Source organism: Symphalangus syndactylus, chromosome 21 (assembly GCF_028878055.3).
Source record: "Symphalangus syndactylus isolate Jambi chromosome 21, NHGRI_mSymSyn1-v2.1_pri, whole genome shotgun sequence".
Classification (NCBI taxonomy): Eukaryota; Metazoa; Chordata; class Mammalia; order Primates; family Hylobatidae; genus Symphalangus; species Symphalangus syndactylus.
In genome coordinates this window covers 36,862,298-36,875,295 of record NC_072443.2, presented here as the reverse complement: position 1 = coordinate 36,875,295, position 12,998 = coordinate 36,862,298, and the positions used below count along the sequence as shown (strand labels likewise).

General features: G+C 37.5%; 1 protein-coding gene across 2 annotated transcripts; it reads right to left on the bottom strand.

Moving 5' to 3' along the window:
- Positions 1 to 160: 160 nt before the first annotated feature.
- GTPBP8 (GTP binding protein 8 (putative)) lies at positions 161 to 12,196 on the bottom strand. 2 transcript variants are annotated; one of them, XM_055260167.2, is made up of 6 exons: positions 11,327 to 12,196; positions 9,542 to 9,640; positions 7,417 to 7,547; positions 5,663 to 5,762; positions 3,040 to 3,158; positions 161 to 1,762 (listed from the first exon to the last, which is right to left on the bottom strand). In XM_055260167.2, the coding sequence occupies exons 1-6, from the start codon at positions 11,660 to 11,662 to the stop codon at positions 1,693 to 1,695; spliced, it is 855 nt and encodes a 284-aa protein (XP_055116142.1). In that variant the 5' UTR covers positions 11,663 to 12,196; the 3' UTR covers positions 161 to 1,692. The 2 variants fall into 2 exon arrangements, with proteins under 2 accessions (XP_055116142.1, XP_055116143.1); XM_055260168.2 differs by lacking the exon at positions 9,542 to 9,640.
- Between the last annotated feature and the right edge of the window lie 802 nt (positions 12,197 to 12,998).

Here is a 12,998-nt window from a genome sequence, read left to right as displayed (position 1 = left end):
TGAGTATGTCGTTAATAGGCTTGTCTGTCATGTTTCATTTTGCCACTGTTCCCTGGGATCACTTCCCAAATTTACATATGTAAGTTTTTGGCTCAGGCTCTGCTTATAGGAGAACCAAGGATAAATCAAAGCAGTAAAGTAACACTGGCAGACAAAAAGATGACTTCTAAGATAATTCTTGTTACTATATATTTTATGAATGTCTATATTAAAAAATCTTTTTTTTTGGATGAAAACATTCCTGGTTAGATTAGACCAATTCCATCAACTATAAAACTGACAATATATTCAGATTATTTTCTGAAAAAAAGGCATGAAGTTGGTTTACAGCTTTAATTTTTTATCCAGCAATACAGCTATAACCTTTTAATATTCAGCTTCGCTTTGAAACGCTAAGCCACTTATAGGAATAGGTCAGTGGCACCTTCACAAAAATCTTTTCTATTTACTTTAGTTCAAAGTCTTTATTTTTCCATTCTGAATCTTAAATGTAGCAGTCTAAACTGTCCCATCAGCTTTTTTCTCTTGCCCTTTGCAAATTAGTTTTCTCATTTAAAGCTATTTTTGTTTCTTGCATTTTCACTAGTGAAAATGTTACTTCCCCCATGAAAGGACATTTCTTGTAATAAACCTACCTGTGAATTTTGCTATATTTTCTTTTTTTTTTTTTTTTTTTTTCTTTTTTTGAGACAGAGTCTTGCTGTCGCCCAGGCTGGAGTGCAGTGGCACGATCTCGGCTCACTGCAGGCTCCGCCCCCCGGGGTTCACGCCATTCTCCTGCCTCAGCCTCCCGAGTAGCTGGGACTACAGGCACCCGCCACCTTGCCCGGCTAATTTTTTGTATTTTTTTAGTAGAGACGGGGTTTCACTGTGTTAGCCAGGATGGTCTCGATCTCCTGACCTCGTGATCCGCCCGCCTCGGCCTCCCAAAGTGCTGGGATTACAGGCGTGAGCCACCGCACCCGGCCGAATTTTGCTATATTTCTTTGTTGGCTTGGCTTTACAAATATGTAGCTGTCATCTCACATGTTACCTGCTGTAAAACCATTCATTTTAATCTTAATGGCTTTCAAGGTTACAGTAACAAATGAATTTCAGAGAAATCAAGTTGTGCAAGATCCAACATTTATAATAAACATCAGAACTAGAACTTGAATTCTTTCAGTTGTTTCCAACATGGACTAACACATTTTATCAAGAATGTTTTCAGTATTCAAATAAGGACTCAAAAAAATAGGCTTACATAGTAACATTTATCCATCAACTTACCTATCGATGCTTAACAGAAAAGCAGCCCCCTTTTACCTAGCCCATTTTAACATTTAAAAAAAATACACGTAGTAGACATATTCTTTAAAAGACAAAAGCCCAATAAAACGTCAGATCCTTCTGTACATAGTTGTAACAGGTTTTCATTTTATGGATGTGCTCTTGCTTGTCAGTTTGTTAAAACACGGGAATCAGCTAGTAGCTGTTCTTATGAACACCGTAATTCAATTACTTACAAACTTTATTCCCCCAGGCACAAATTCTTGTTTTGAGAAGGTGCAGGTTTTAAAGCTGAAGTGATCCTCCTGAAGTTACAGATGCACAACATTTAAAACAATGTTGAAATTCTTCTAGGTATTTAACTCCCAGTTAGCATAAAGCTTTTTTTTTTTTTTTTTTTTTTTTTGAATCTTCTGGGAACCATTAGTCAAGATTTCCTGTTATACTGGCTATAAAGCATCTCAACAGATGGATTCCAGAAAAGGTCACAGCACTGTGAAAAGAAAAGAAAAATAATTTTCTTCCTTTCCTCAGAGATAACATCTGAATTCATCAACCTAAAAAAATTTACAAATTCTTATGATTTCATGTATGAAAGCAGAACATCTTTTAACGTGTTCTAGCTTTCTTCTCTTCCCCCAACCCCTTCTTGTAGTATTCTAAAATCTGATGATCAATATTATCTGATCCATTTCCATCATGATTCCAAAAATTTCACTATACCTTCTATTTTGCTTTGTTTTCCAGAATAAGTCTTGATCTCTTTAGTTTGTTCTTTTTGTAACAAATATTCAATTACCTTGTTAGACTTTTCAGGTTTTAAAAAAATTACCATCACCATTATTGTACATATTATTTATCTATCTGTCTTCCTATATCCATCTGTGCATCCATCTGTCCGTATGGAGATCAGCCAAAATGTTTCTCAGGTATGGATATATTACAGTTTTGGTTTTTTTTTTTTTTTTTTGAGATGGAGTCTCACTCTATTGCCCAGGCTGGAGTGCAATGGCGCGATCTTGGCTCACTGCAACCTCTGCCTTCCGAGCAGCTGGGATTACAGGTGTGTGTCACCACACCTGGCTAATTTTTTTTTGGTTTTAATTTTTCTAGAGATGGGGTTTCACCATGTTGACCAGGCTGGTTTCGGACTTCTGACCTCAGGTAATCTGCCCACCTTGGCCTCCCAAAAGTGGTAGGATTACAGGCATGAGCCATGGCACCTGGCCTTCAAATGCCTCTAGTTTTAAGTGACACTTTAAGAAACACTGATAATATTACAGGTTTTCAGTATATAAAGTTATAAAAACAATTCAACTAACAAGTGGATAAAGAAATTGTGGTATTTATGTACCATATACTACTACTCAGCCATAAAATAGAACAAAATAATGGCATTTGAAGCAACCTGGATGGAGGTGGAGACCATTATTCTAGGTGAAGTAACTCAGGAATGAAAAACCAAATACTGTATGTTCTCACTTATAAGTGGGAGCTAAGCTATAAGGACACAAAGGCATAAGAATGATATAATGGACTTTGGGGATTCATGGGGAAAGGTGGGAGGGCTGAGCGAAAAAGGACTACACATAGGGTACAGTGTACACTGCTCAGATGATGGGTGCACTAAAATCTCATAAATAACCACTGAAGAACTTTTCCATGCAACCAAAAACCTGTTCCCCAAAATACTGAAATAAAAAAAAAAAACCCGCAACATTCTCAGATTACTTCATAAAAAAAACAAAAAACAAACAATTCAGCTCTTACCTTACAGGAAACAACTGAGGAAAACATCCTTGAGTTTTCGTGTTAACAAATTTCTGGATCTGAAGCACTTGTTTTAAAAGATGTCCCTTGGAAGATTTGTCAATTTTTGTTAATACAATCTATAAGAAAAATTTTTATGCATTAGAAATGAAGTGGTTCTTAATAATTTTACACATTTTAGCTATAATTTCTCATTTACAACTAGGTGACCTGTGCAAATTTATCTGTGTACCTATTTCCTCACCTATAAAATAAAAAGAATGACCCATAAAGGAGTAGCTGTGAAGATTAAATGAGCAAATGTGTGAAACACATCAAGTATACACTGTGTGTCTGCTGCTTAATAGTGCTTTAACCACATAGGGCCACAATATCTTGGAAAGATCAATGAGAAGGGTCCTGGAGTTATATTTGCAATTGTTCACATGATCACAATATACCTGATAGCTTAAGATATATAAATGAATATTGGGTTTATCTATATAAAATTGCCAATTTGTAATCATTTTTTGACCTATACTCTAAAGAAAAAAATCAGAAATCAGGCTATTTGTAGGTTGTATCTACTAGTTATATTCCAAGTTAAGTCCAGAATTCTACTTGTCCAGAGACAAGTATCATAGTGCAGAAAGGTCAAAGTATGGGTGATTATTACAAAAATCAATTAAAAATAAAACCTTAATCCACCAGGTATCCCTGGTGAGTTTCCGTAAAATTAAATTTCCTGGCAAATCATTTATGCTTTTTAGTCATAAAAGATGCTAATGGAAGGAGTGTGGTGTCATGATACATACATTGGTTTATGTCCACGGTTCCTTTCTCATAACTCCCATAGCCCTTGTCATGATTGTTTGTTATAATGTTGGATATGTTAGGCATCAGCAAACAAAATCTCTCTGACCTCCTACCTTCCATTCATCTGCTCCAAGACAAGACTTGTAATCTTCTCTCACCTTTCTCATTGTGGTCATATGACCCTCATTCCAGAGAGGGTCCCACCTCATACCCTGGGGAAAGGGATGCTGATGTCATGAAGCTTCCATAAAAGCCCAGGAAGACTGGGTTTGGAGAGCTTCCAAATAGCTGAACACAGGGAGGTTCCCAAAGGGTGGCATGCTCAAGGAGGACATGGAGGTTCTGTGCATCTTCATTGTATCCTTTGTAATATACTTTATAATACCATCAAAAAACACGTTTCCCTAAGTTCTGTGAGCCACTCCAGCAATTAAACCCAAAGAGGGGGTAGTGGGAACCCCAACTTGAAGCCAGTCTAGATATTCTAGAGGTCCAAAATTGTGACTAGTGTCTGAAGCCAGGTGAGAGGAGTAGTCTTGGGGACTGAATCCTCAATCTGTGGGATCTGATGCTATCTCTAGGTAGACAGTATCAGAATCGCATTTTCAGATACCCAGGTGGTGTCCACTGGTTGGTGAAGAAGAAAACCCCTATACATTGGGCCACAGAAGTCTTCTGTGTTAATTGTTGTGGTATGAGAGCAGAGGAAAAACATGGTTCCAGTGTTTTTCCCATAGTGAGAAGCAGAAAGTGTGTGGTTTCTAATGACCTATGAATCCCTCCACAAATGGGAGTCTTTCCTCATAAAGGCAAATATTCTGATATTTAAAAGGAGATACAGATATAATTTCTCTATTCCAATTCCTTTTCCAATGAAGAAGGTAATATTTCCTTTCAGTTAAAACTGAGGAAAATATATGATTTCATAAACTAGTATCTGTGATACCAAATAAGGAATACTATTATTTAGTTTGGCAACATTTAGGCATTTTTACTAGGTAGACTATCAATCATTTGACTCCTCATAACTATAAATTATCTCTAATGCTTCATAGGGCTTTTGCAGACCCCAAGAATTCCAAGACCCCAAGAATAAAACAAAAGTGGCTGACTAGTAACTTGGTCTGATTTGTACTAAACTCCACTGTTACATATTAGTGGCTTTCTGACATCTTTTTGAAAGCAAATTATAGTTATTGGGTTCTTCACTTTTCTTTGGAAAGAAACTTTAAGAGTGCTGTTTTATCTGGAAGTCTCACAAAGCAAAATTAATGTGGATACCAATCTACAATTCTGGTATTCTAGCTCAAAAGACAAAGAATACTGGTAAGAAATTCCCAGAATAAATTTTGTTTGCTTTAAAAATATTAAAATCCTACTTGTGTGTGCTGGAGGCTGCTATGTTCCTGGAACAATTTTAAAATTTTAAATTAGTTAAGCAACTTTTTAAGTTGCAGTTTTATTCACATTCTTGTAAGTACTATCTGCCAAGCTGCTGTTAAAGAGCTACTAACTTTTTCTGAACAAATGTTTGTGTTGCTATAAAAAGAAAAAAATATGAACAGTATCTAGGAACATTAAATGAACAGTCTAACGAAACCTTTACTTTGCCTATAATTTTCAAAACATAGCTGAGCGACAGAAAAGAGAATAAAAGTGCCATAGAACTTCTTTTAATATTAATGGATGATTAATTGAAAAGATTATTCAAAAGGCACTCTCTTTTGAGGAGGCAACAAAAGCTCAATTGTTAAAAGGTGCATGTTCACACATATGCACGTAGAACTGATATTTCTAATTGCAACTATGATTCAAAGGAAGAACTTACCACATAAGGTAATGCAAATTCTTCACACATTTCTATGGCAATATTGTCTGTTTTTTGAATTCCAACAACACTATCCACTAATAAAAATGTTCTCTTCAAGCTATAAGCATGTAGAAAAGAAGATTAATGGCAATATAAAATATACCCATTCATTTATCCCCTCTTCCTTACTGTACTAAGAAATTCTCCTTTGAATAATTCTCAATCCAAACTTAAAACATTTCTTTAGGCAACAGGAATTCTCAATTTGCCAGAAGTTTATCCTGCAGTCCAGTAGGTCTCAATGCTATTTACTTTCAATAACTAAATCCACTAAATATTAATTTAAATCAATAAGGATATATTGGATATAAGACATTCTGCCTGGGACTTGATATATAATGAGTGAGTTCCCTCCTCTAAAAGCTTAAACTTGAGGAGGAGAAAGAGACACAAATCAAATTAGCCATAAATTACAGGTTATAAATTATAGAAACCATAAATTATAAAAAATTAACCATAAGTTATAAATTATTATTATTATTATTTTTTAGACAGAGCCTCATTCTGTTGCCCAGGGTGGAATGCAGTGGTGCACTCTTGGCTCACTAACCTCTGCCTCCTGGGTTTTAGTGATTGTCCTGCCTCAGTCTCCCGAGGAGTTGGGATTACAGGCATGTGCCACCATGCCTGGCTGATTTTTTTTTTTTTTTTTTTTTTTTTGTATTTTTAGTAGAGTCGAGGTTTTGCCATGTTGCCAGGCTGGTCTCGAACTCCTGACCTCAAGTGATTCGCCGACCTCGGCCTCCCAAAGTGCTGGGATTACAGGCGTGAGCCGGTGTGCCTGGCCTATATGGGAATTTTTAAATATTACCCTAACACTAACAGATAACAAACCAGACACATTATATTTTGCATTTTCTTATGTAAATATTTGATTTTACCCTTTATGTAAAGCTACAACAAACAAGATATAAACATTTTTTTCATTTCAAAAGATTAACATCAATTTTCTATATATTGTGCAATTCTTGAAACAGAACTATCACTTGATTACATAAGGAGACAAAAAAGAGATATCATTTGTAGCAAATGTGATGTCTGAAGTATTTTAAGAATGATCAGAATTTACTGGTTTTAACCAACAATTTTCATTTTCAAAATTAGCTAAGTAAGAGTTTGGTTTTAAAAAAAATTAACGGGCCAGGTGCGGTAGTTCATGCCTGTAATCTCACACTTTGGGAGGGCAAGGCGGGTGGATCACCTGAGGTCAGGAGCTCGAGACCAGCCTGGCCAACATGGTGAAACCCTGTCTCTACTAAAAATACAAAAATGAGCCGGGCTTGGTGGCATGCACCTGTAGTCTCAGCTACTCGGGAGGCTGAGGTAGGAGAATCACTTGAAATCTGGAGAAGGAGGCTGCAGTGACCCTAGATGGCATGACTGCATTCCAGCCTGGGTCACAGAACAAGACTGTCTCAAAAAAAAAAATGAAAAAAAAAAAATATGCTGAAGTACTCTTTAGTCTCAATCTCAATTTGGGAAAACACTTAAATTTAATATTAAGGGTAAGCTAAACCAGAGACAGAAAACAAGCAAGCAGTATGTACCTTGGTCCTAAATATTGTATTGTAGAATATTATGATAATAAAATGGACCTTATAAAATAAGTCATTTGATAAAACTGAAGTGTTAATCATGTGTATAATACTCTACTGATGAAAACATGCTTTGGGGTTAAACGTATAACTATTATAAGAAAATCTTTTCCTTACTTCCTTCGTTCTTTTAGATACGTCTCTACCATGTCAACAAAATCTTCAGGTGCTCTATAGCCATAACCTGGCATGTCCACCACTGTAAAATGTTTTCCAACTTTGAAAAAATTCATTTTCTTTGTGTGTCCCTGATAAAGTAAATAGAAAAAGAAAAGCTGTCTTAAGATATGTCCTCCATCTACTTAATGATTCAAAATGTTTTCCAGTTAATCAACAAATATTTATGAAAAGCCAAGTATATAACCTTAACTATGCTGATGATGACACAGGAAAAGAAGACACAAGGGAAATGGCTGGAGATAAGTTTAGATCATACTACTTTTTGCTTCATTTTAAAAAAAGAATCTGTATGACTTAAGAAGAACTTTAGATTCCATATTAGAAACATGTAAGCAAAATATTTTGGAGTCTTTCCTATTGCATTCACTCTTAGTGAAAAATTCACCCTGTTCTAAATTGTGACTGCATCAGTCAATATTCTCTGATGAACAATATATCTCCACTTTAAAGAGAAACTAATTATGGCAAGGATAGGTTAAAATGTTTACCATCAGTCACACACATTTTCATAAAACCTAGATCCAAAGTCTGATCGTTTCTTATAACTAGACTATTGCTTCCCTAAAATCAAGATGTTTTGCATGTTTTATTAGGTGGATTTTAGTGCTTTCATTAAACAATTTTTTACTGCATATACAACATAATTACAAAATATTTGTGCAACTAAAATTGATGCACAGATGATGAAAAGTGGTTTACTCAGTTTCGTGTCCACAGGACATATATTAATCAGAAAAGATAAGATTATGATAGGCAACTTTTTTTTTTTTTTTTTTGGAGACAGAGTTTCACTCTTGTTGCCCAGGCTGGAGTGCAATGGTGCAATCTTGGCTCACCGTAACCTCCACCTCCTGGGTTCAAGCGATTCTCTTGCCTCAGCCTCCCGAGTAGCTGGAATTACAGGAATGCACCACCGCGCCTGGTTAATTTTGTATTTTTAGTGGAAATGGGGTTTCTCCATGTTGGTCAGGCTGGTCTCCAACTCCCAACCTCAGGTGATCCGCCCGCCTCGGCCTCCCAAAGTGCTGGGATTACAGGCGTGAGCCACGCGCCCGGCAATTTTAAAAGTTAAGTCAATTATTTGGATCTTAGAACAAATATTATCAAAGGAAAGATTTTTATAAATGGTGATTTTTAAGTTCCCAGTCAGTTTATTTGTCTATAGTAAAATGATTTTAGAATTACAGATTGGGAATGTCAAGAATACATTTCCTCCATTGTCCTCTCACAAAAGGAAGATCACTCTACTTAGAAGTGATCATTTAGCTGATTTATTTGGTGAGGCGGGGCAGGAGTAAGGATGGGAAGGTTAAGGAATGGAAAGAATCATTAGCGATGGAGCCAGAGAATCATTTTATGAAGTGAGGAGCAAGAAAAGACCTAGTGAAGTCTCACGGAAGGGTTCCAACTCAACAAAAGGGGTGTGTGTGCGCTCACGCATGCACATACACAGGGATAGTGAACATTAGGGTTGGTGGAAAGGTTTACCATGGCCAGATAAGGTGAGAGAAAGTGGGGGTGATTTTGAAGAAAGGGTATCTTAGATATTGGCAGAGACTGCGTCGTTGAGAAGAAAGTAGAGGGAATTAGAAAATGACAGAAAGCTATTACAGCAGACTAGCTAGGAAAACAAGCACATAAGAATATGCCGAATGTGTGTGTGTAACTAATTCACGTACTTTATACCTTAAAAAAGATTATAGGAGGAAAAAAGCAAGAAAAACCTAAAAGCCCTTTACCATACAATCAGTGTAAAACTAGATGATCACTGTTATAGAAGGAAATATAGAATGACAATAAGACACTTTATTTGGCAACTCTGCAAAATTTGGATAAAGAAAGATTTTCTGAAGATACTGTCTAGACTACTAAAATAAATCCAGCTACACTTCCTTTTCTTGAGAAATACACAGGCATTAGGATGTCTTACTTTATTACTTTTTTGAAAGAAATCACTTCTCTAGGAACTTAGCAATTATGATTTCTTATACCTTCCAGCATTTATTATTCATGTTAGTTAATCCAAGAGATAGTCCAAACATATTTAAAAACTTCAACATACTGGTTTTTTGGAGACTCTGACTTCAACCTCAGGGGCCAGTGAAAATAAAGCCTTGATCAGAGATGATTTTCCAACATTGCTTCTGCCAATAAAACACACCTTATACAAGAAAAAAGAAGTAAGTACTAGCTGCATATGCTATTCTGCATTAGATGCAAAAAACTTCAAATTCTAACATAGCTAATATTTATTGAATGAATTCAATGTGCCAGGTACTATTTTAAGCATCCAGCATATATTTTCTTATTTGTTTTTTTACAGCATCCTAGGAGGTAGGTGATATTATCCTCATTTTACAGATGAGAGAACACAACTAACCCAAAATTATACAGCTAGAAAGTGAAGGAGTTGGGATTTGAACTCAGGACATGTATATCTAGAATCTGTGCTTTTAGTTTCACTACGCTACTCAAGAATATATGCAACTTTTATTAAGCATTTCATATTTACAAAGCTTTTTAGAGTAAAAACTAGATGCAGTTCAACAAAACTAGATGAAAAGTACAACTACATGTTTGGAAGCACATTTTCTCAAGCACTCCCATGGTATACTGTAACACCACTGCAATTTAAAAACTTACTCTTTTCCCTTGACCTCTCTTGTTCCAATTAAGCTTTTCTCCTCTGTAGTGTGGAAAACAACAGAATATTCTTGATAATAACCATTAATACACATGGCTCTGGTTTTGAACATGGTATTGGGGGAGGGGGTACAATGCGAATCAGTTGTTCTAAATGACGGCCGTACTGCCCCTTGAGGGACATTTTGGAGATTTTAAGGGCATTTTTGGTTATCAAGACAATTGGGGGACATTTAGTGGGCAGGGGCCAGGGATCCTATTCTGGAAAATTCTGGTCAGTCCTTCAAAATTAATTGATCTGAGTCCTGCAAAAATTTTAAATGCTCTGCCAGAGCAAATCTAATGCTAATATGTAGATAAAACTGAATTTTAAAAACGAATTACAAAAAAGTCCAGTAATTTAGAAGCTTAAATAAAAAAGCAATGGCTGTCTCAAAATCATTAAATAATTGAGGTACTCTTTGAATCCTGACTATAGTTCCACATATATTTAGATGAAATATCTCTGGGCAATAGTGCATTTAGTGTAAATACATATGGAGAGTTGAGATGCCTTTTAGCAGACTTAGAACAGAATATCATTAAATTGTAGGACATGCAAGATTGCTCACTCATGAAATTTCACTAATAAACGTTGTTATAAAAAACTTTCCACATTATTGCCATCTAGAGATAATTATTATTTTTGCACATAATAGGAAATTCAGATTAGGTGAAAGTTACTTATTGATAAGGACAATCTCATTTGTGAAACTATTATTCGTTTCCTCTTCTTCACTGTCTGAATTCTAATTTGTCTGGCATGTTTTCCCTACTTAAATAGGAGAAAAAAGGAGAGAGTTAATTTTTTGAATGCTTAGCTTGGATTTGAAAAGCTTTTAAAGCATTTTGAAGTCTTCTATATTCATTCCCAAAATAATTTAAACTGTATACAGGCAGTCTCTGCTTACAGTGGGTCGACTTAACGATTTTTGACTTTACAATGGGTTTATGGGTATTGACTGCATTTTGTACTTATGATGGGTTTCTCGGGTATCCCCACGTGCATGGAGCATCGGCATATGCCTATTTAGTTAAAATAATATATGCGCCAACACAAAGCTAGAAAATACAACAGCAAAATCACCCGCGAGCCGGACGGCCAGGGCAGCGGTTAGCGCTGTGACGCCCGCGCGCAGGTGAACCGTTGAGAATCGCCTCTCACCTCAGGCCGCGGAAGGTCCGGGGCGTGGTCGATACGGACCGCGGAGCTGACGTAGTCGATGCGGTTCCGTTCAGTGGCCGTGAAGACGTTGTCTGCCCTCGCTATGTCCTCCGGGCTCGGGTCAAAGATACGCAGGTGAAGGTTTTGCCTCCCGTCGGGGGCGAGGAACCGCTCTACTTCCTGCAGCGGGTAGAGCAGCTTCCTCAGCTGCTGCTTCGGCAGCCGCAGCACCTCAGCAAAAGCTTGGGACGTGCTGTTAGAGCGGCTCAGTCGCTCTAGCACCGCAGGCATTTCAAAGAGCCTTTCCGCTCCCAGCCGCAGCCCGGGCGCCGCCATTCTCCCTTCCCAGACACAGGCGGAGAGACTTTACTCCTGTGGCCTGGGTTGCGCGTGCGTGACTTCCCGCTGCCGCGACGCCTGCTGGGAGTTGTCTCCTCTGGCCTCGCTCGTTCCCAAGCTTTTTGCGTTCAGTACGCGGGAGGAGGGTGGAGGCAGGCGGTGACCTGCGGGGAACAGCTGACTGGGTTTCTTTAACACCGTGGGCTTAACGATTATGTCTTACTGGAAGGATGTTTAACGGTTTCCAGAGGTGAAAGACCTACCTGGCCATGTGGCCCTTGAGTCTCAAACGAAGGACTAAAGTGTGAAGCTCTGATGCATTCCAGGAACGTTTCATTTTCACAGTTTTTGGCTATCTTATTAACTGTTGACATTTGTCATAAGTCCGCATCACTAGGATAAACACTTTTGCAAAAAAGAAAAGGGCTGGTGAGAAATGTGATTGTAATAGCACCACGTTTTCGTGGAAGGGACTGTTTGTATTTCCGCCTTCACTATAGCTGCAGGAAATGTCATTAAATTTTAGAGATTTCTTACAAAAACGGTTTTGCACAGATGTTACAGAATTGTTTCGTGGACGTTTCATAATATCATCTTATTTCAAAAGTTTGTCCCTAAAGTCGATCAGTGCTGAAATGGGAGATACAGGTATCATAATGATGAAATGAATAACTGAAAAATATTCATATGTTAAAAAAACTAGGTTTTCTAAAACATCAGCAGCCCAGAAAGGGTAACTCATGGTTTCTTGAGCTATTCCCCAGGTTGTTCAGTAACTAAACAGGACAATGCTTCAATAAATATGATACAAAAATTAATGAACAGAACCTGCGACTTTGAGGGCAGCCAATACGGCAGCCTGATGTGCTGCTGGTTGGCTAATTTTTTATTGCTCTTTGCATTAGGGTTTGGGGTGCCTTTCTGTTCGCTGTTCTCTCTCCTCCATGTATAAAAGTGTATATAACACTCTGTTATATACATCAGAAATTTGGGATTGTCATTACTGTGTGTTTCACCTGTCCGTGTGAAGAGATCACCAAACAGGCTTTGTGTGAGCAACAAGGCTGTTTATTTCACCTGGGTGCAGGCGGGCTGAGTCCGAAAAGAGAGTCAGCAAAGGTGGTGGGATTATCATTAGTTCTTACAGGTTTTGGGATAGGCGGTGGAGTTAAGAGCAATGTTTTAGGGGCAGGGGGTAGATCTCGCAAAGTACCTTCTCAAGGGTGGGGAGAATTACAAAGAAACTTCTTAAGGGTGGGGGAGATTATAAAGAACATTGATCAGTTAGGGTAGGGCAGAAACAAATCACAATGGTGGAATGTCATCAGTTAAG